Source organism: Onychostoma macrolepis, chromosome 13 (genome assembly GCF_012432095.1).
Source record: "Onychostoma macrolepis isolate SWU-2019 chromosome 13, ASM1243209v1, whole genome shotgun sequence".
NCBI lineage: Eukaryota > Metazoa > Chordata > Actinopteri > Cypriniformes > Cyprinidae > Onychostoma > Onychostoma macrolepis.
Window position 1 is genome coordinate 31755408 of NC_081167.1, and position 23931 is coordinate 31779338.

The following is a 23931-nucleotide window of genomic DNA, read 5'->3' on the forward strand; positions in this document are numbered from 1 at the left end:
TGTAAATGAAATGTCACAATTACCTTTTTCTGTTTTAAATTGTATTCTGTGGTAAAATATTTTTTTTAAAACATGAAAAATGCAAAGTTCATGAAATATTCACTGACTTTTCAATACAGCATTCACTGTGTGTCTGATATTGTAGGGTGCAATTTACATCTTTGCGTTTTTAATGTCAGCATAAAATGCATTAATTTCGTTTAACCTGAATCACAAGACCAGAAACATTTATTAAGAAAGTAAGATTTTAATTTCATGTTGATGCAACAGAAGGATCTTACATGGACGGCGGGTGCATTGGAAAATAGTTTACTGAAATACACACATTTTTTGATTCACAACATGCAGGCAGAACATATAACAGTGAATCTTAAACGCGACTCAAGAGAGTTCATCGTGACAGAAAACAGAAACAAATCGCTGACAAAGACTCAGATCATGCTAGAGTGAATCTGGAAGAAATAAAACACAAAATACAGCTGGTTCATCCGTTGTGCTTTAACCTCAGTGACCCTCTTATATCTGATTTAAAACTCACTTTATTATCATTCTGTCTTCTCAAGATAACACTCACGTCAAGATGACCTCAAGAAAATAAGGCAGAAGTGTCATAATAATGCCTGGCTTCTGTGGGCTTCTGTATGTTTGGAAACCTCATTATTTTTGGAATTCCATTCAGTGCCTCTTTCATTTCTTTTAATGATCATCTGAATCCACGTAAAGCCCAGAATTAATGCTACATGTAATGTTATTGCTCTGTCTTATGCAGGTATTAATATTGTATTTGCAGACCGTCTCGATGTAAAAAGTTGTGTTTATATGTAAATTCAAAGTCAGAACTGAGTTTGTGAAGTAAACTCCTCTTGATGTTGGACTGATGCAGTTGTGTTTGTGTGTTTTAGACAATTTGCTGACACCGGCAAACTCATGCTAACCTTGGAGAATCAATCTCTCTGATGTAGACACCAGATTTAGACGTTTGAATGATGGTTTTAACACTATCTGTGTGACGACGGTGTGTTCAAGTGTCCTAGTTCTCAATGTGTTCAATGCGTTTGTCAGTCAGCGGAGAGTCGATGCTACAGTAATTAAAGAAATGATCAATATTCATCAGAAAATGTCCAGAAATGCTGCCTGTTACTCCACTTTAGTCATTTACATGAGTGACAAATACATTACACATACAGCCAAGTTCACTCATGAAAAACATTATTTAGCGTTCAAAAGTTTGGGGGTCAGTAAGATTTTTAAAATGTTTGTATTCTGTCAATTTGATCAAAAATGCAGTAAAAATTGTGAAATATTTTTACAATTTTAAATAGCTGTTTTCTATGTGAAAATCTGTTAAAGTGTTATTGATTTCTGTGATCAAAGCTGAATTTTCAGCAGCATTACTCCAGTCTTCAGTGTCACATGATCTTCAGAAATCATTCTAATATGCTGATTTGCTGCTCAAGAAACATTTCTGATTATTATCAATGTTGAAAACAGTTGTGCTGCACAATATTTTTGTGGAAACCGTGATGCATTTTATTTTTCAGGATTCACAGATGAATACAAAGTTCAAAAGAACAGCATTTACTTAAAATAGAAATCTTTTGTAACATTATAAATGTCTTTACTGACACTTTTAACCAATTTAATGCATCCTTGATAAATAAAAGTGTTAATTTATTATTTTTTTAAAAGTGCAAAAAGAGCTGAAATGAAACCTTGTTCAGGCAGATTATCTGGAGCCTGAACTCCAAAAAAAAAAAAAAAAAATCTGAATTTTGATATTCCTTTCATAAAGGAATAAAATAAAAACACATTCAGTTGTTGAGAAGGATGCATCCTCAGAGCGTGTGTGTGTGTGTGTGTGTTTCTCTGGCAGAGATCAGAGCGTACAGTAGACATATAATGCATCAGATACAGTGAAATATGCCATAAAGATAGCAGTGCAGGAGATTTGGGATGTTGTGGATCATTACATAACCGTTGGCAGAAAGTTTGGCCGCCAGTGGTTGATGATTTGATGCCAAAACTGAAGGGCACTTGCAATTTTTGCTTGTTTGTCTGTTTGCATGTACACTTATTCCCTTCATTTTGAAAATCCACATGTACTCCTGTGTTAAGTGCCTGACTTATTTGCATTCAAGTCTGTTTTTCTGTTTGATTTCTTTAATATTTGTGCAAATGATCAACATTCAACAGTCAAGAGTCATTTATGCAGTGTTGGATAGTAACTAAATATAAAGCAACATTAAATGCATTTTTCTGTAGTTCAGCTGTTAAAAAATGCAGTATTTTAGACCACATAGGATTACTGCATTTAAACATTTGTGTTCATATAATTCTTCCAATGAATTCTTTGCAGTTCTTTGGGGTTCCACGTAAATATCATGGTTTAGCACCATGATATATATTGACGTACTGTGATATTACTGTCACTGTACCATGATATTGCCATAGTACTGTACTTTCAGAGCAAGGACAGTTTCAGGATGGTATTAGTGGTAACATTATTTGAAGCCTTTATATAATGCATTATAAAAGTGTCACAATTAACTTTTTTTTATATTTGTATTCCATGTTGGAAAAAAAAGTGCAAAATGTAAATTTAGAATTCAGGAAAAAAAAAAAAAAATCTAAATTGTGAGCTATAAACTCGCAATTCTGAGAATTTTAGCCCAAATTGTGAAATAAAAAGTCACAATTATCTTTTTTATCTTAATGCATTAATTATGCTTTTTAATGCAACTTGTAAGGACATCAAGAATAATTGTAACCACAGTTATATTATAATACTTATCGACTCATTTTACTCATGTTGCACCTTTAAAAAGTATAATGCATTCAAATACATGACAAACAACCAGTTTTAGCTGTAACAAGCAAATCTGCAAATATAATGCATTTTAACTTTGGTTCCAATTATTTATGAAAATATCTAATGCATTACAATACATTATGAATGCCTATATAATGCATTATACATTAAGGCCTCAAGTAGTGTTACCATATTAACTGTATTAAATTAATAACTGTGTTGCAAATTAATCTTTTTTTACTTTTTGCATCCATATTTGTGAAACTGTTGCTAAATAAAGCGTTCAAATAAATGCAAATTATATTTTAAAAGATGTCACTCCTTAACCACCTTGTAGTGAATTAGTTTTTAAGAGTAGTTTCCAGATAGTTTCATCCCCAACACTGAATATTTCAGTGTTTTTTAGCGCACAAGCTGCAGAATTTAATGCTGAATCAATGTCTTTTAGACTAAAATTTGGATGCCAGCATTCGAAAGAAAATATGCATTCAGCCAGAGAACATGAGTGACAAACAGGTATGTTGGTGCTTGTCTTCACATCGGACATACTTTATTCTCAGGAATGGGAATTTGGGCGAAGGAGCTGCGTTCATTGGGCTGCTCTTCTGTTTTAGACAGGATGGTTCCAGCTGCGGGGATGCGTGCGGCGATGGCGGACATCTCCCCTGTGTTGCTCTCATTGGTCATGCCTGCGCGCTCGGTGGTCTGGTTGATGTTCCCCTCAATGACGGTGACGTCACTGCAGCTCAAGAGCTGAACCACACACTTTCTGAACTGAGGAGATCACAGGGAAGAGAAATGCACAGGATTATTCTCCACTGAACTCTGCTCTGAGCTAGAAAAACATCCTTGAAATTAATTTGACCTCCACTGAACATCTCCCAAAAATTCATAAACTCAAGATTAGGGTTCAACATGTCTAAATTTGTAATTTCCTTAAGGCGAGACACTGCAGGTGAAAAAAACTAATAGTTATCGCCTTACTTACCTAGTTAATTGATTATATTGATAATTGCAAAAATCTCAAAATCTCAAACTTGACAGGTGCATGAAAAACAGTGTTTTTGTAAGGAAATGTGTTTTTGGTCCCAAACTGTCTTACAACAAATTATAAGGCAAGAAACCACAGGTAAATAGAGTAAAATGTTAACTAATAGATATCAACATACATTTTGTTGACATGAGAGTCAAGGTTTTTACAGAGGAAGCTTTGGATTTCTCTTTTTGTTACTCCATTAATCATAAAATACTATCAACAGACAGAAAAAAATGTAAATTTTTATCATGTTTTTCGTAAAATGTTGTATAAATCAGTGTGAATGATGTATGAACAAATCCCACAGTAAAAATCTTCAGAATATAGAGAGGAATAAAACTGTAAAGTTTGGTGTATGTTAGTGTTACTGAAGTGGAGAATAAAACTTTTAAAGATATGGAATTGAAATCTACAGTCGCAAATAGATAATGTTTTAGGAATAAAAAGGTTTAATAATGTTACATGAACCAGGCTAATGTTATGAACAAACCCCACAGTAAAAATCTTCAGAATATAGACAGGAATAAAACTGTAAAGTCTGGTGTATGTAAGTGCTGCTGAACTGGAGAAGAAAACTTTTAAAGATAAGGAATGGAAATTATGGAATTGAAATCTACAGTTGCAAATAAAACGTTTTAGTAATGTTACACAAACCAGGAAAATGCTATGAACAAACCCCTCTATAAAAACCTTCAGAATATAGATAAGAATAAAACAGTAGATTTTGGTCTCTGTTAGTGCTGCTGAAGTGGAGGAACAAACTCGTTTTGAGAAAACGGCCTTTAAAGATATGAATTGAAATCTACAAACACAAATAGACAAAGTGTAAAAATAAAACCAGGCAAATGATATAAAAACAAATCCTTCTGTAAAAACCTTCGGCATATAGATAGGAATAAAACTGTAAATTCTGGTGTATGTAAGTGTTACCGAAGTGGAGAAAAAAGCTCATAGCCTTTAAAAAATTGTATTGTATGTGAAATCCACAGTCACAAATAGATAACGTTTTTAGGAATGTTACATACAGTAAATAAGAAAAATGTTATAAAGTACAAAAATAAAACCATGCAAATGATATATGTACAAACCCCTCAGTAAAACCCTTCAGAATACAGACAGAAATAAAACTGTAAATTTTGGTGTTTGTAAGTGCCACTGAAATGGAGGAAAAAAGGTATTAAAGGTATGGATTGAAACTGAAATCTACAGACGCAAACAGATAAAGTTTTTTAGTAATAAAATGAGAATTTTGGTTTGAATGTTGGTTACATAAATCAGGCAAATGTTATGAACCAATCACTCAATAAAAACCTTCAGAAAACTCAAGCACAATAAAATGCAATAATAATAATAATAATAAAACATTTAAATGTAGATTTAAGATGCTTTAGAGGTTTTCTTTGCATTGCATCTGAACATAAGAAGACAAGAAATAAACAAATAGCCAGTGATCTCAAATTCAACCAGTGCATTAAAAAAAAAACAATGCCTGAAGTGTCTCGCCTTAAATTAATGACCAGAGACTGTGAAGTTCAGTGGATTTTACTGATGCAATCAGGCTACTAAACCCACAGTGAAATCGAGTGATCAGTTGCTGTGGTGCTTCTGTGTGTAACATGCGCGTACAATTAGTCAATCGTGATGAGGTCATAATTGCACAGTAATCATTAATTGTTTCCACATTAGCCTGCGGTTCACATCGTCCTTCTCATTCCTCATTAGTCCTTGTCGTTAAACTACAGAGTCCGATAGACTAATTAGTTTGTGTCCTAAAGTCACTTTAAAAACCCATCTGTGTCTCTGCTCTTCTGAGGATGAAGCTTCACAGTATTTAGAAAAGATTATGTGATTATGGAGGATTTCAACTACTTTTCTTGACTGTAGGTTTAAAATCACTTTTAACATGCGATATTACACTGTAAACACAGAGTTATTAAAGTAACAATTTTATGTTCAATTCAGTGTTACTTGTCATTTTCACATAACACATATAACCAAGTTAAGTCTGTCATAACTTAAATATATTGGGTTTCTTCTGTGTGTATGTGTATATGTATATATATATATATGTGCATGTGTGCGTATGTGTATGCATATATATAGTAGAAACTTAATTTCCTGTAAAGCTGCTTTGCAACGATTGTATCGTAAAAAGCGCTATACAAATAAACTTGAATTGAATTTCTTTGTGATTATTTGTCAAATTTAGTTTGAAAAAAGTTTCAATGTAAATCCTAAACATTTTTTAGTGTACACTTAACTTGTCTTTGAAACCATTTTTACTCAGAAACTGATTAAAAAGTTCACAAATAAGAAAAAAAAAAAAAAAGGCAAGAAACATATTGAAATAATCATTAAAATTTTGAAGTGGAAAGACAGTATTTTTTTTTGTAAAATGTACTTCAATAATCATTGGGTTATTTACAAGTTTAAAAAATACAGTGTATTAATATGTCCAGCACTAATTAGTAAAACACCAAGACACTAAATTCTACAAATTTTATTACTCGTTGCTTTTCAGTCTAATTTCTCAGTATAAACTGTGATCAGCACTAAAACTGTAGGTGTGTTTGTGTTATTAAGATATGATTATAGTTTTACGGTTATTAATATTTTTGCATCATTTTCATTTTATTTAAAGTTTTGGTAAATTCATTGTGTTTTTGTCATTTGTAGTATTTTTGTTTATATATCTTATATATATATATATATATATATATATATATATACACATACACACACACACACACACATATACATATATATATATATATATATATATATATATATATATATATATAGTATTTTCTTGTTTTCTTTACTATTTTGAAAAAAAACATTTAAAAATATCTCTTTTATTTTTCACCCATTTTCTTTTTTAAACCATTTAAGAAGTGCATCAAACTGACTGAGCATCAGCCTTCAGCAAATCCATCTGACCACTGACAACGTTATTTAGTCTGAGATGACCATCATTGTGACAAAAATCACAAGCAAACAAGAATGTCGTGTTGCTGTTCATGTATTTTTGCAGGTATCTATTCCTGACGAGTGTGGACAGAATCCAGATGTCAGTGTTTGAATGGAGGAAACCAGCAGCTAAACTGACAGCTCCAGCTCAGCAGGAAGATGGAAAGACACGGCGCTGCCAAACACTGTTTACGTCCAATAACCTGCACAGCTGTTCAATAATTCAACATATTCTCCTTTGGAGTGCACCAGGTTTGATCCAAACCACAGGTATTTATTTATTTTTTATTTTAGCAATGTATGTCAGATATGTCAGCTCTGGTGAAGTGATATCATCCCACCATGACAGCTTTAGGATTTTTCTAAATCCATAAACTGTGTCCTGTGCTCTTCTCAAACACTCTATGGGAAAGCAACCTCAATCCTAAATGGCTTGCATAAAGATTTATTTCTGTCAGGCGAAACCTTCAAGCTCTTTCAGCTACAGTAACCTATTTAACCAGTGGGGATTTTAAGTGGGGCGCTGGAAACTTTCTCGCCGCGCCTCGAGATCTTCATGCAATATTACGCTTAAGATCAAAATTTAAGTACAAGCATCACCACAAAATCACTGAGCAAAGCAAATTGCAAACTGCGTTCGAGTTTGGCCTTTCTACTATTAATTATACATACATGCATACATGTATATATATATATATATATATACACAGTATATGGGCCATTCTACAGAATTGGTGCAAACTGCTGTTCCACAAAAAAATAAAATAAATAAATAATAATTTTAAAAGCATTTAAGTAATCAAATCTTAGATGTTTACAAAGATCTTTCTATTATCTATTGAAACCTACAATAGTATTTAAAATATTAGTAAGCTTAATATATACAAAATCATCATTTTTTGGGTACTTTCAATTGGGAGGTGGCTGTCCCGAACCCTAACCCTTAAATTTATGAAAATTATATTGAAATAATTTTTGTATTTTTTTTTTTCCATTGTTGTTTTTAAAAGTATCTTTCTGATTCTTTTAAAAAGTGAAGTTCCAAAAAACCTTTTCCAACCGCATTTTTCATGTCACTACTGAAACAGTGTATGTTTTAGTCCATTGGCTGAGAATGATTTTAACTAAATCCATAAATTTATGATCAGGAAATATTCCTGTGTCCCCCTCTCTTATAGCTACAAGGTGTGAGTAGATAGGTCTCATCATTGAGGTAAACAGTTTTAAAAGTCTGAAAATCTGCATTTATTTCTGCAGCTTGGTTTTTTGGGTGTTATCTCATTAAATTGTCACTACCGAAACTGTCACAAACGAAACATGTTTCTGTAGTGACAAAAGGGAACACATAATCCTCATATTTGGGAGAAATATACAATTTTTTTTTTTTTTTAAATGCATAACTGTACTAAAATTTTGTTTGTTTTAGTATGCAATTTAAATATCTGTAATGTGATGTGGTCGCTACCAAAGCATTACTGTCACTACCGAAAATATGCTGTCTACTGAAACATGGGATGTTTTGTCAAAAATAAAGTATACTGAATTAATAACTAAGATGTTTTTGATTCAATGTATGTTCAAACTAATGAAATCAGTATGATCAACTTTTTGCCTTTTACAAATAAAAATTGGATTTAAAATTAAATTTAATTAAAATTAAAAATCTCATAAATCACTCTTGAAATATTGTTAAAAATGTAATTTTTATTGATTTATTGATTGTTTTTTTTTGTTTTTTTATAAAATAGCAAAAAATATATTTACAATGTAGATGTAAACAAAATAAATAGGTCAATATAACCCTTCTAATTAAATTATTGCTGTGTTTCGGTAGTGACAAATTTGGGAAGACTTTCTGAAAATACAATATGAGAATTACTTGCACAATTACTAGAACAACTCTGTATTTGGATCAATTCTGTAGAATGCCCCATATATATATATATATATATATACATATATATATATATATATATATACAGTATGTATCTGTGTGTGTGTGTGTGTGTGTGTGTGTGTGTGTGTTTGTACAGTATATATATATATATATATATATGTATGTATGTATATGTATATGCATGTGTGTGTGTGTGTGTGTGTATAGGTACAGTATATATATATATATATATATATATATACATTTTATCTTCAGACTTTGTTTCTTGTAATTCAGTTTGTAGCGATTCTGACATTTTTTCATAAAAAATCAAAAGATAATGGCAACTTTTTGACTTTTTTTTCTCATAATTGTGCCTTTATATTTTTCATTTTTCATTTATCATTTTATATTCTGATTTTTCTATGAATTTACATCTTTTTATGAATTTACAAGAAAAAAAGTACAAAGATATAAACTCAGAAAAAAAAGTAATTTTGAGAAATTCTGAGAAAAAAGTCAAAAGTACAAGATATAAACTCAGCATTCTCAGACTTTTTCTTGCAATTCTGGGTTTATATCTCACAGTTCTAAGAAAAATGTCAGAATTGTGATATAAAAAGTTGCAATTACCTTTTTTGTTCTTTAATTCCATTGTGGAAAGAAGCTTCCATAAGAAACACTAATAAAAATGCATAGGTTTGTCTGACGCTGATGTAATATCACTGTAATCAACATTAAAGTAATTGAAATGAAGATGTTTTTAGCGCCTTTTTGATCATGAGAAGCTTATGAGCACGAACCCAATGGAAATACGGTAAGACGGTGGTCTTACTTTCAAAGGAACTAGAATTGTATTTCCATTGGGTTCGTGCTCATAAGCTTCTCATGATCAAAAGATCAAGTTTAATTCTTCAGACGTTTGAACTGCTTTATTAAATAACGCATCCATTTATAGAGCGTTTAATAATAAAAACACTTTCCTAGCGATAAGAAGAGGAGAAAAGAATGGGAAGATGCCTGTGGACGAATAAAACTTCCTAAAGACCTGCTTCTTTGTTCTCTCCACTTTAGCCCTGATGCCTTTGAGTCTTTTAGTAGACCACAGCTCCTGAAAGAGCTTACAAACGGCTGAGACAAGAAACGCTAGATGCCATCTGTTAGGATGTAAACATGACGCGCGGCCACTAGAGGAGTTTCTCAGTGCGGATTTCCCTCGATATCCGGGACGTTTACACTCCTTGTGGGGAAAAATCGATGGTACAGCATTTGGTTTAAACCTATACTTATATCCATCGCCACCTGTAAGCTCTTTCAGTAGCTGTGGTCATCATATCAGTATTTTATTTTCCGAGTTGTGTATTCTGAGTTGTGTTGTGGTAAAAATAGTAACAGGTAGCGCTAGTAGCTCACCGAGTGCAACCATTTTACGTCATCAGAATAATGGCGCCCCCCATAGTCCAAAATATGCATAAAACGATGTGATTTTTAAAAATAACAAATCTTTAATGGGTTTTCTACTACATATTTCAGTAAGAGACATCATTTACTTTATATTAAGCCATACAAGTCTTAATACCCAGGGATCCCTTTAAAACCATCCTGTGCTCGCTTCTCGCTGCATTTTACTCCTCATTTATTGATGATTCATGTATTATTTAAGATGAAGCTGACAACTAACAACACCAATCAAAGGGTGAGTTTATGTAACGCTGTCGCTCTGCTTTCTACCGAGGTTCTAATAACACATGATGATGATGAAGATAGATCATCTTCACCTGCCTGTCCAGTAAACAAACCTCTGGAAACACTGGCTAAAACTCAAGGCTGATCATCAGAAGGTAGACTTCAGGACTCCTGTGCTCTGATGCTATAAGAAAGATTAAACAAAAATCTCATTCTTCAAAAATTCTTCTTTTGTTCTTTACAGACAAAATAACAGCATATGGGTTTGGAACAACAAGAAACAGGTGAGATTATGACAACAATGGCCTTCTCCTTTAAATTTTAACATTCATTGAACATTACTTTAAAACATTAATAAATAAATAAAAATAAATAATAAAATAAATAAATTAAAAAACTTTATATTTTGGGTGAAAAAGTTAGTGGAACGTTGTAAGAAACGCTTTTGTAACCTTTAAAAATCATTTTAATGTTTGTAAAATAATAATAATATATATTTTTTTAAATTTCAAAAATATAATGGGCAAAAATAAAGGTAATACAACATTGTAAGATAAGTTTTTGTAACTGATAAATTACATTTTAACCATGGCAAGAAAACTGGACGAGATTTTAGAAACATTTAAAAACTGTTTTTTTAATCATCTAAATGTGTTACCTGATCTAATTTGTTACCTGGTCAAATGACTAATGGGTATTATTATAGTCTGACATATGAAATAATAGTTAGAAAAATCTTTTTTTCTTTTTTTTTAAAAAGTATAACAGTTTATTAAACCTTTAAACAAAATATTTAAAACAATCTAACAAAACAATACAATCTAAATCATATTTGCTCAATCAGGCTTTTATGGCTCATATAATCTGATATACAGCCTGGAAAAAAAACGGCTTAATTTTATTCAGAGACTCAAACTGAGCAAAATTTGCTGCAGATGCTGATATTTCTATGATGAAATTCTGATGCTTGTAATGTAAATAAACGAGATGTTTATAACAGTGCAGCAGATACTGACATAAAATGAATATCAGCGCTCGCTCTATATCTCCAATAATGTGTCTCAGTAAAATGAGAGTGAAATGATCCAAACATATAATGCAATGCTGATTGAGAGATGAAGACATAAAGGCTCCTCAGAAGATGTGAGATGAAGATCATTCCTCCGCTGAGGAACAGTGAAAGTAAAGCTCCTCAGAAGATCCTGATGATCAGATTTGAGACGCGCTGATTTTTCTAGAAAATGATTGATGGAGAATCAAGTAAAGCTGAGCTGCTTCAGTCCAGCAAGTGTTCATCTGGAGACATGACTGCAGTTATTCTGACGTTTACTTGATCAAAATCAGTCGAAGATCTGACACGAGAAGCAGCAGCTGATGCTGGACGCTTGTACAATTACACTAAAAGAGCTTTTACTGGATAAAAAGCTCTAAACGATCAACCAGACGACAGAAAACACGAGGAGACTGAATGTGAAACAGGTTTAACAGAGCTTTAGAAATGTGTGCATCAAATGTAATACATCATGGGTTTGATTCTCAGTCGATGCATGAACTGATAACATGTTTGCACTGAATGCATTGTAAGTCACTGCGGATGAAAGCGTCTGACAGATGAATGCATGAATGTAAACGTCACCTGTTTGTTCATGAACACGTAGATGATGGGGTTGTAAACGGCTGCGGTTTTGGAGAAGAACGCCGGAACGGCTGCCAGCCGCGGGTCCAGGTGAATGCTGGGAAGGGCCGTGACCACGATGGAGAACGCGGCGTACGGGGTCCAGGCCACCATGAAGGCCACGATCATCACAACCACCATACGAGTCACCTGACGCTCCGGTTTCCTGGCATTACCCAGCCTGCCGTGCGTGTTGGACACCTGCGAACACACAAGACAAAACAACTGCTATCATGGCTAGATGTGATGATGGCAGTGGATATAAATAATGTTCTGTGCATAGTATCAGGATTATCACACGTGTCAGTGATCTGAGGTCAGTTTGCAGTTGTAATGGCACATTGAGATCATTAGGATTCAGTGAATCACTCGTCTAATGAGCCGATGGACTCAAGGTGTTGGAGCGACTGACCTTTCTGAGCTTCCGGAGCAGTTTGCAGTAGCAGACGATGATCACACCCAGCGGAAAGATGAAGCAGGTGGTGAAGAACGTGATGATGAAGGTGTGATCGTGGATGTTTCCTGAATACCTGTGGAGGGACAAAATCTGTGAGTGCAAAGATCTGACGAAAACCAGAAATTTGTATATACACACACACACACACACACACTCTACCAGTCAAAAGTTTTTGAACAGTAAGAATTTTAACGTTTTTTTTTTAAAGAATTCTCTTCTGCTCACCAAGCCTGCATTTATTTGATGCAAAGTACAGCAAAAAAATTTTTTCAATATTTTTTAATATTTAAAATAACGGTTTTCTATTTGAATATATTTAAACTGTAATTTATTTCTGTGATGCGCAGCTGTATTTTCAGCATCATTACTCCACTTTTCAGTGTCACACGATCCTTTAGAAATCATTCTAATATACTGATTTGCTGCTCAAAAAAACATTTATTATTGTTATTATTATTATTATTATTATTTTGAAAACAGCGGAGTAGTTTTTTTTTCAGTTTTCTTTGATAAATATAGAATGGTCAGAAGAACAGCACTTATCTGAAATAGAAATCTTTTGTAAGATTATAAATGTCTTTATCATTTAAAGCATCCTTGCAAAACAAAAGTATACATTTTTTCTATAATTTGTTTTTTGTTTTTGCTTTTTTTTGTCCCGGACCCAGATTATCTTTAAAATTAAATTTAAGAAAAATTAACATACATCATTATTGCAAACACTGATAAATAATTTCCACACAATTAATATTAAATTGGTTATTATTAAAATGGTGTGCATTACTAAATGTTACATTAACATTTATTAATTTAGCAGACACTTTCATCCAAAGTGACTTAAAAATGTATATATTTACTATACATAATTTATATATTTATTGTATTTATTGTTCAGTAAAAATTTAAATGGTTATTATTTAAAATGGTGTGTGTGTGTGTGTGCTTGTGTGTATTTTAGTATTTATTGTGTAACATTTTAATATTTATTGTGTAAAAAAGTTATAGCTTCAATAAAGCTTCCATTATTTTTTTAAGTTCTCGTTTAACAATGAGATGTCAACAAAGAGCTTAAATATGAGTTAATGTGATGAGTGAATATAGTAAAGAGAGAAAATCGAGGTAAATATCACTTGTGAGTAGAATTTTTTTTTTATTGTGCAAAATTTCAAATGAAGATGAAATTATCAAAATATGCAAAATGGGTGGACATATTTAATTGTGTTTAGCGCACAGCATTTTTGGAATAATTCACTATTTATCTATTAATGGCACGTAATCTGAAACACCCTAGAGCTCAGAAAAGCAGCGGGGAAATTAAACAACATTTTTATTATACAAAATAGTTCTGTCAGTGGCTCAGAGCTTCTCAACAAAGGAAGTCTGTTTCTTTCGCTCTGGATTTTCTCTGTTGAACACTAACATCCGTTTTTCCCATTTTCAGCATTACACGTGCAGAAGCTGAAAATCTTATGAAAGCATCTTGGCCTGAGTCTGTTTAATGAGATGTATTAATGCTCATTTGCATTAAGTCATTATTTTTATTATAACTCCATAACACTTTCCTGGTGTGTACACAGGTGTTAATTTACCGGCAATGTCCAGTTCAAGCGAGATGGGTGTGTTTGTAAGTCCAAGTCTATAGAGTCAACAGGTTAAACTGTGACAGTGAATATGAGATGAAAGGGTGAAAGGCCAAGTAAAATGCAGAATGTCTGAATATAAAGAAGAAGAAAGGAGGTTATAATGCAAAATGACAGTATAAGCCGATGACAGAAGGAGCAATAAACAAAACCTGCTAGTTACACAATACAGCTGGAGGATATTTACCCAACACTCACACAAATGCCAGCACTGGTTACTATTTACGATGACTCTTAAAGGATGTTGTCTAAAGTGAAGTCTCTTTAGTCAGGTGTTTATATCAATAACACTGAAATGATGCCCCGATGTGCCAGTTATTTTAGTTTTCTGATGATTGTGCAATTTTTTATTATGTTATATAATATGTTTACTCTTATTTGACATGACAAAACTCATCACATGCAGAGTAACGTGCAACAAGACATTTGTATTTTTGACCAGTAGAATAAATCTGTTATTTTTTCATAATATCAGCTGTTTCTCAGTCACCAGACTGTCAAACTCATTAACGTATGGAAGCCCATTTCTTACACAGAATATTTTTATATACAAGCAATATATAATAGACTATATAAGTAATTGTGACTTTTTACCTCAGAATTCAGACTTTGTTTCTTAAAAAAGTCAGAATTGTGAGATGTAAACTTAAAATTGCAAGACGAACTCTCTTGTAAAAACCAGAATTACAAGATATATACACAGAATTATGAGATATAAACCCAGAATAACAATTGCCTGATAAAATCTCAGAATTACAGGATATAAACCTATAATTGCAAGATGTAAACTAAAAATTATGAGATATAAACTCAGAATTACAAGATATAAACTTAGAATTACAAGATATAAACTCAGAATTATAAGATATAAACTCAGAATTACAATTGCCAGATACAAACTCAGAATTGCAAGATATATACTCATAATTATGAGATATAAACTGAATTATAAGATGTAAACTCAGAATTATGAAATATAAAATCAGAATTACAAGATATAAACTCAGAATTTCAATTGCCAGATATAAACTCAGAATTACAAGATATAAACTCAGAATTGCAAGATATATACTCAGAATTATGAGATATAAACTCAGAATTACAAGATATAAACTCAGAATTGTATGAGATATATACTCAGAATTACAAGATATAAACTCAGAATTTTATGAGATATATACTCAGAATTACAAGATATAAACTCAGAATTTCAAGATATAAACTCAGAATTTCAATTGCCAGATATAAACTCAGAATTGCAAGATATAAACTCAGAATTGCAAGATATATACTCAGAATTACAAGATATATACTCAGAATTACAAGATATAAACTCAGAATTACAAGATATATACTCAGAATTACAAGATATAAACTCAGAATTTTATGAGATATATACTCAGAATTACAAGATATAAATTCAGAATTGCAAGATATATACTCAGAATTACAAGATATAAACTCAGAATTTTATGAGATATATACTCAGAATTACAAGATATAAACTCAGAATTTTATGAGATATATACTCAGAATTACAAGATATAAATTCAGAATTGCAAGATATATACTCAGAATTACAAGATATAAACTCAGAATTTTATGAGATATATACTCAGAATTATGAGATATAAACTCAGAATTACAAGATATAAACTCAGAATTGTATGAGATATATACTCAGAATTACAAGATATAAACTCAGAATTTTATGAGATATATACTCAGAATTACAAGATATAAACTCAGAATTTCAATTGCCAGATATAAACTCAGAATTACAAGATATAAACTCAGAATTGCAAGATATATACTCAGAATTACAAGATATATACTCAGAATTACAAGATATAAACTCAGAATTACAAGATATATACTCAGAATTACAAGATATAAACTCAGAATTTTATGAGATATATACTCAGAATTACAAGATATAAACTCAGAATTTTATGAGATATATACTCAGAATTACAAGATATAAATTCAGAATTTTATGAGATATATACTCAGAATTACAAGATATAAACTCAGAATTTTATGAGATATATACTCAGAATTACAAGATATAAATTCAGAATTGCAAGATATATACTCAGAATTACAAGATATAAACTCAGAATTTTATGAGATATATACTCAGAATTACAAGATATACTCAGAATTTTATGAGATATATACTCAGAATTACAAGATATAAATTCAGAATTGCAAGATATATACTCAGAATTACAAGATATAAACTCAGAATTTTATGAGATATATACTCAGAATTACAAGATATAAACTCAGAATTTTATGAGATATATACTCAGAATTACAAGATATAAACTCAGAATTTTATGAGATATATATTCAGAATTACAAGATATAAACTCAGAATTTTATGAGATATATACTCAGAATTATGAGATATAAACTCAGAATTACAAGATATAAACTAAGAATTACAATTGCTAGATATAAACTCAGAATTGCAAGATATATACTTAGAATTATGAGATATAAAATCAGAAATACAAAATATAAACTCAGAATTACAATATTTAAGGTTGTGTTCGGACTCCTGTCACACTTGTTTTGTTCCCGGTCAAAAATGACCGGACTCCAAACAATTGCTTATAAATCTGTCATTATGCTATATTATCACCAAATATTGGATTCATTCTTTTTGTCAACTTGTTTTCTTTCATTTAGGACTGGTTTTGTGTTTCTATTTGCATCCGATTAATCGTAGGCCTCATTTATCTGAGAGTAGGCACCTCATTTTTGGAGTGAAAAAAGCATTTTTTATGAATAATTTTCACAATATGAGATAAACAATTATGAAAATTTGCACTGTTTCTCACACTAGTGTGCTTTAATGATTAATCAGGATGTTTGGTTTTAAATGCTTTTATTTTGCACAAAATTGCAAAAAGTCACACTTGTGGTGTTCCCGGTCAAAAATGACCAGACTCCGAACAATTGCCCATAAATCTCTCATTTTGCTATATTATCACCGAATATTGGATTCATTCTTTTTGTCAACTTGTTTTCTTTCATTTAGGACTGGTTTTGTGTTTCTATTTGCATCTGATTAATCGTAAGCCTAATTTATCTGAGAGTAGGTACCTCATTTTTTGAGTAAAAAAAAACATTTTTTATGAATAATATTCACAATATGAGATAAAAATTTATGAAAATTTGCACTGTTTATCACACTAGTGTGCTTTAATGTTTAATCAGGAAGTTTGCTTTTAAATGTTTTTATTTTGTACAAAATTGCACAAAGTCACACTTGTCAAAAATGGCCGGCCATTGAAAGTGAAGAGTAAGAGTGAAAGTAAGAGTATTCAGGAGCATGTTGTGCTCTGCAAACCAATCTAGGGGACGGACGCACCCAAAAATGCGTTTCTGCGTCAACATCTTGAACGGCATCTTGTGAAGTGCACGGTTCAAAACTCGCAGATCCAAGATCGGTCGTAACCCACCGCTTTTCTTGGGCACAATGAAGTAAGGGCTGTAAAACCCCGACCTCATATCGGCTGGAGGGACCGGCTCTATCACGTCCTTCGCCAGCAGGACTGCAATTTCATACGCAAGACAGGGGCATCGGCGGCCTTGACTGAAGTGAACCGGATGCCCCGAACTTGGGGGCGCCGGGCGAACTGAATCGCGTAGCCGAGTCTGATGGTCCGCAGGAGCCACCGAGACGGACTGGGGAGCGCTAGCCAGGCTCCGAGAGACCATACCAGCGGGACCAACGGGGCCACCAACATACCTGCGGTGGGGCAGCGAGGTGGAACACAGGGACCCGGCCCGGAGCCTGTGACAAGGCCTGTGACGGCGGTGGGCGGGGTCTGGGTGTGCAGTGTAACACTCGCCTGATTCCTCCTCGTGAGGGAGAAAACACAGGAACCCGGCTTGAGGCTTGTGACAGCCTGGCGTGTGACGACTTGAAGCGGGGACTCGAGTGCTACCGCCCTTACCTGGTTCCACGAATGGGCAGGAGGGGTGCTCTTGGGCAACCCACTGCTGCCTGCTGGCGAGAGAGGAGGAGGAAAGTGATCCCGTGATGCACAGCTCACTACTCTCCTCCTCTTGAGACCCAGAGATTGAGGAAACCGCCCTTTTATTGATGTTTTGGGTACCGCTGGCTGCTGGGCCAGCGGCGGAACAAAAACAAAACGAAACAAAAGATTCTCCACCCGGTCCTCCTCCGAGGGAGGGAGTGGTGCGGTCACCATCTCCCGACGAGCAGTCTCCTCCATCCCTGGGTCGCCCGGGCCTGGACGTGCTGGGCGTCCTGCCTGCGACCGGGTCCACGGCGCTGCCTGGTGGAAGGCTGCTGCGGCTGCACGGGAGTCACGCAGTCTGCTTCTGGGCTGCCGAGAACTGCTGGGTAAAGCTCTCGACAGCGTCGCCGAAAAGGCCGGTCTGCGACAAGGGAGCATTCAGGAACTGTACCTTCTCCTGCTCCTTCATGTCAGCAAGACACAGCCAGAGATGGTGCTCCTGGACCACTAGCGTGGACATCGCACGACCCAGAGACTGTGTGGTCACCTTCGTCGCTCGAAGCGCGAGGTCCGTCGCAGCACGCAGCTCATGTAGAACCGCCAGGTCGTGACCACCCTCGTGCAGGTCTTTCAGGGCTTTGGCCTGGTGGACCTGCAGTAACACCATGGCGTGAAGGGCAGAAGCCGCCTCCCCACAGGCTCTATAAGCACTGCCAGTTAGACCTGACGAATACTTACAGGCCCGCGAGGGGAGACACGGGTCACCCCGCAGAGTGGTAGCAGCTGTTGGACATAGTTGCATGGCCACAGACCTCTGCACCGAGGGGATGCCCGTATACCCCAAAGCGGCCCCACCATCGAGGGTGGTGAGAGTGGAGGAGCCACAAGATTTGTTTCGGGCAGTAAAAGGTGCCTTCCACGATCTTGTAAGCTCCTCATGCACTTCCGGAAAGAATGGCACCGGAGGGAGGCGCTGAGAACCAGCGCGACCCCCACCGAGAAACCACTCGTCCAGCCTCGAAGGATCGGGACGCGGTGGAGGATTCCACACGAGCCCGACATTCTCGGCGGCCCGGGAAAGCATAGCCGTCATCTCTGGGTCTGGCTCGGACAACGCTACCACACCCGAAGGGGGCAACGCAGCCGAGTCGTCATCCCCAGAGAGCGACTCCCCCTCCGATGCAGCGATCGACATCTGGTCGTCAGGGGGAGCACCGAAGGAAACAGGTGGTATACCCCGCTCTGCAGAGGTCCCAGCCCGCTCCAACGGCAACCCCACCGGCTGCGGAGCGCCTGAGGGATGAGGAACTCCTCTTGGGGAAGCCCTCACCGTAATCCTCAAATCACCTCTGACTCCACCGGATCCAGCGCCGCCCCAGGAACGAACACTGGATCGCGGCAGAGGCAGAGGGACTCCACCATGTTTGACGCAGCGGAGTCTATTATGCAACTCCGAGATGGTCACGTCCCCACAAGAAGAACATGAACCATCCATGAAAGCTTCCTCAGCGTGCTGAATGCCCAGACACGTGAGGCAGCGATCGTGACCGTCCTGAGGCTCCAGGAAACGACCACACCCAGAAACGCACGGGTGATAAGACATCTTTAAAAAGACGCGATCACCCGTGTTACTCTTTTAGAGAAATTGCTCTTTCAGAGAAATGCTCTTTTAGTGCTGAAGCACGCAGGGGAGCTGGCCACCGCACACTCCTAGTGTGGCTGTCAGCAAAGACGATCTTTCTCTCCCGCCGACGTGACCACCGTTGCTACGCCGTAACGCCCGTACTCGCTCGCAGAACACTCTCTGGAAAGGAAGAGCAGTAGCTTCACCACTACCGCTCGGCTCCGAAGCGAAAGGATGAATTAATGCGGTGCACCTGCTGCCTCTTATACTCACGCTGTGATCAGCGGCAGCTGGATGCAGTGATCGCATGCCAATGTCCATTGGCTCGTTTAGTTACACTCGAAGTGGATTGGTCTCTCTGGCGAGATCCCAATTCGTCGGTCATCCGACGTGACTCGGAGTGACCGACTGAAAGGGAACTCAGAATTACAAGATATAAATCTAGAATTGCAAGATATAAACAAAAAATTATGAGATATAAACTCAGAATAACAAGATATAATTTCAGAATTACAAGATATAAACCTAGAATTGCAAGATATAAACTAAAAATTATGAGATATAAACTCAGAATAACAAGATATAAACTTAGAATTACGAAATAAAATTGTGAGAGAAAAAACGTCACAGTTACCTCTTTTTTTTAAATTATTCCTTGGCAGAAACGGGCTTCCACACTAAAGCACAACGATGTTTGAAGATAAAGATGTCGATGGTAAAATGGAGTTTGAACAAGTAAGAAATCCTGGCGGTGAGTATTTCACATGGCCAAAATGAATTGAAATAAATTAGCATGTCAGAACAAGGCTGGCATTTATGGATAAAAGAACTAATTAGTGAAGAAGAGACAATAAATCTGAGCTGGTTAATGAGCTGCTGGTTTAGGCTTAAATGAGGAAGAAAAGCTCTCGTGGCGGTGAGTTTGACAAGCTCCATCCATTAAACCTACTCATCGTATATTGTGGCGTCCCTCGTTTGAAAATGAAAAGACTTTAGACAATTAGAAGATGTGCATAGAAAGAGCTCTCATTTCCAGTGTCCTCTCTGATAAAAGCTTGAAAGATTTTTTTATTTTTAAAATTCTGCCTCACAAAATGACAATAATGACCCTATGAAGGCCCATTCACACAATAGACAGTGATCAAATCACATCACATGCAGAACTACAGCTCCTCATTATTCTGCACAACGGCTCTTGGTGAGAGTAGCAAAAAATTACTGCACATTTATGTAGGTTTGTTGTGTTGTAAACTACTGCAGAACAACTGAAGATACTTCAGACAAACACTTTCTTCAAAAGACATGCAGATGAATCAGGAACATGTATTTCCAGCTGACAAAAATACGTTTTTAAGAACGTTTTGCTGACATTTCCATTAACTTATTAAAAGGTTATTTCTGAATGTTCAAAACATACAGTTTTTTGAATGCTAAGAAACTATATATTATTTTTATTATTATTTTTGAACGCAAACATTGACGGAACATTTCATTTTAGAATATTGCAAACATTTTCTAAACATTTTGCTAACTTTCCCAAGAAGTTATGAAAATATTATTTATGAATGTAGATGTAATACATCAAGTTTTTCAAAAAAGTTTTTTTTATGCAAACATTTTCCTAATGTTTTACTAACCTTACCATTAAGTCATGAAAATTATATTCTTGAATGTTTTTTTTTTTTTTTTGCCAAAATTCACATGAAGCTATGAAAAGTTATAAAACCGTTATTTCTGAATATTCTCTAAATATTCAAAACTTCCAGGTTTTTAAAAAAAATGTATTAATTTATTAATTTATTTTTATTTACTGATTTATTTATTTTTTCCTTGACGTTTCCATTTTATAATTTTATAATATAACGTGTAATTTGAATGTTCTCTGACCGTTCAGAAACAAGTAGTAACATGTAAAAACATTAGAAGAACATCCAACTAAAATGTTTCATGAATAAAACATTCCATGAACAATGTGAAAGTAATGTTTTGAGAATATTATCAAAGCCCGGATAAGTCTGAACAAACATTCTATTAACATTACTTGAAGAACACTTTTCATAACTTTGAAAGAATCTTTGCAGAGCAATCTGAGAACGTTCCTTGTTAGCTGGCTTTGGAAAGCAAACAGTACTTTGAATTCATGTTGATCTTCTTTAAAGGGCAGTTAGACAGTGATTTGAGGCGACGTGAGCGACAGAGACTCTTTCTGATGCATCAAAATTGAGTTTAATTTTATGGAAATGAGCAGTAGTGCAATGCAGTGATTATAAATGAGAAGAAGAAAGCTTCTAACTAGCAACGCGCTCAGCAACTTACTGCCGTTACTCTCGGTCTGTGTGAAAACACCTCAACAACAAGCCAACACACACTAATTTTAAGCGTAATTCCCAGTCACACATTCAGCATCTCGGTCTTTAGAAGTGATGGATAAACTGCTTCATTACTGAGCCGTATTGTGCTCATGAGAAGTGCATGTCAAGCGTGCCATTTACAGGAGATGTTAGATATCATTTAACCTCGCTTTAACCCCAGAGCTATCGGCTCCTGTTGATAGTCCAGTCAGAATTATTGAGCGCTTCTGTTTTCTGATTGACGGAAATGTTAAAGTGAATCTGACAGTATAAATGAGCTGCATGTAAATGCAGTGTTTGAAGTGGAAGAGAAAGTGTTTGACATTCAGTCCAATTAAAACTAAAACAAAACAAAAACAAAAAGTTGTGGACACTTTTTCACTCAGAAATTGCTAGTAAATTTCACTAATAATTCCAAAGAAAATATTTTATTTTTACAATGTATATGCAAATCATTCACTGTTATCTTACTAACCATGTGGCCTTTTTTCTTTTAATTTTAGGTTTTTAGCTATATACAGTATACATGTTTTTGTCAAATTTAAATTGCAATATATATACTGTATATATTAGTGCTGTCAAACGATTAATTGTGATTATTCACATCCAAAATAAAACACTTGCATGAATAAATTGAAGCAATATGCTTCAACCAATTTATTCATACATGTGTTTTTTAATTACTGTATTTATCAATTTTCAATATAACTGAAACATCAAAATAATAAAGTACAATGAACAGTATAACAGAAAAGACAACAAATAATAATAATTTGTTTATTAATAATAGTTTTTAATCATAATAATAATAATAATATAATACAAAAATTGTGTGTGTGTGTATCTATATATATATATATATATATATATATATATATATATATTATATTATATATAAATTATATTTTTTCTGATTCTGGAGAAATCTATTTATCATCGATATTATTGTTTTGTTTGTTTGTTTTTTACTTTAAAGTGGGGTTTTTTCTGATACTGGTAACTTTTATCATTATTGTTTTGATTTTTGTGTAATGTTAGAAATTGATCTTCAAAAAACAAAAGAAATATTTAAAAAATGCATGTACTTTTTTTTTATTTAATCAAGATTTGAGATTAAAAATGCATAAGGGGAAGCATTTTTAGGTGCTGTAATTAGTCTTTCTGCCTAAATGTAATTGTTAAACGGCCCCGCGGTGTGATAAACGAGTGTTTGCGCTCCTCACCAGTTGGGTTCGCAGGTGGTGCCGATCTTGCTGACGGTGTAGCTGCTCCATCCCAGGACAGGAGGAATGGTCCAGATGAAGGAGAAGGTCCAGACAAACAGCAGACCCAGAGCCGCGTGTTTGCCTCGCAGGCGGATGTTCCCCAGCGGCCGACAGATGACGAAGAAACGCTCGAACGCCAACACGGCCAGAGACCACAGAGCCACGATCCCTGCAGATTCACACAGACAACGATTAACGGCAGAACACAGAAAATCTTCCAAAACACCTGAGAAGACTGAGCCGCATTCTTCAGGAACCTCATGAAACATATTTATTGCACGAGTTATGAGTCATTTTAGATGTGTTTTAACTAACATTGTGTCATTTTCAGACAGGTTTGCATGAACTTTGAATGAACTTCGCAACATCAACCCTGTTATTGAACTGAACTGAATCAATGCTGGACTAAACTGAGCTAAATAATGACTCTATTGTCTCCTGTAAAGTTGCCTTTTTAGCTATATACAGTATACATGTATTTGTTAATATATACACACACACACACACATACATATATATATATATATACAGTCATGGCCAAAAA

General features: G+C 34.8%; 1 protein-coding gene across 2 annotated transcripts in view; it reads right to left on the reverse strand.

Annotated features, from left to right (window-relative positions):
• Positions 1-290: 290 nt before the first annotated feature.
• The window catches only part of valopa (vertebrate ancient long opsin a), a 28390-nt gene continuing 4749 nt past the window's right edge, over positions 291-23931 (reverse strand). Inside the window, exons 2-6 of one of the 2 annotated variants that reach the window (XM_058795735.1) lie at positions 23346-23556; positions 12465-12582; positions 12014-12253; positions 10491-10561; positions 3535-3583 (exon numbers count right to left, since the gene is read on the reverse strand). In XM_058795735.1, coding sequence (XP_058651718.1) covers positions 10526-10561; positions 12014-12253; positions 12465-12582; positions 23346-23556 — 605 coding nt within the window. In that variant the 3' untranslated portion in view covers positions 3535-3583; positions 10491-10525. Of the gene's footprint in view, positions 3584-10490; positions 10562-12013; positions 12254-12464; positions 12583-23345; positions 23557-23931 lie in introns of both variants that reach the window. The other variant, XM_058795734.1, reaches the window with a different exon arrangement.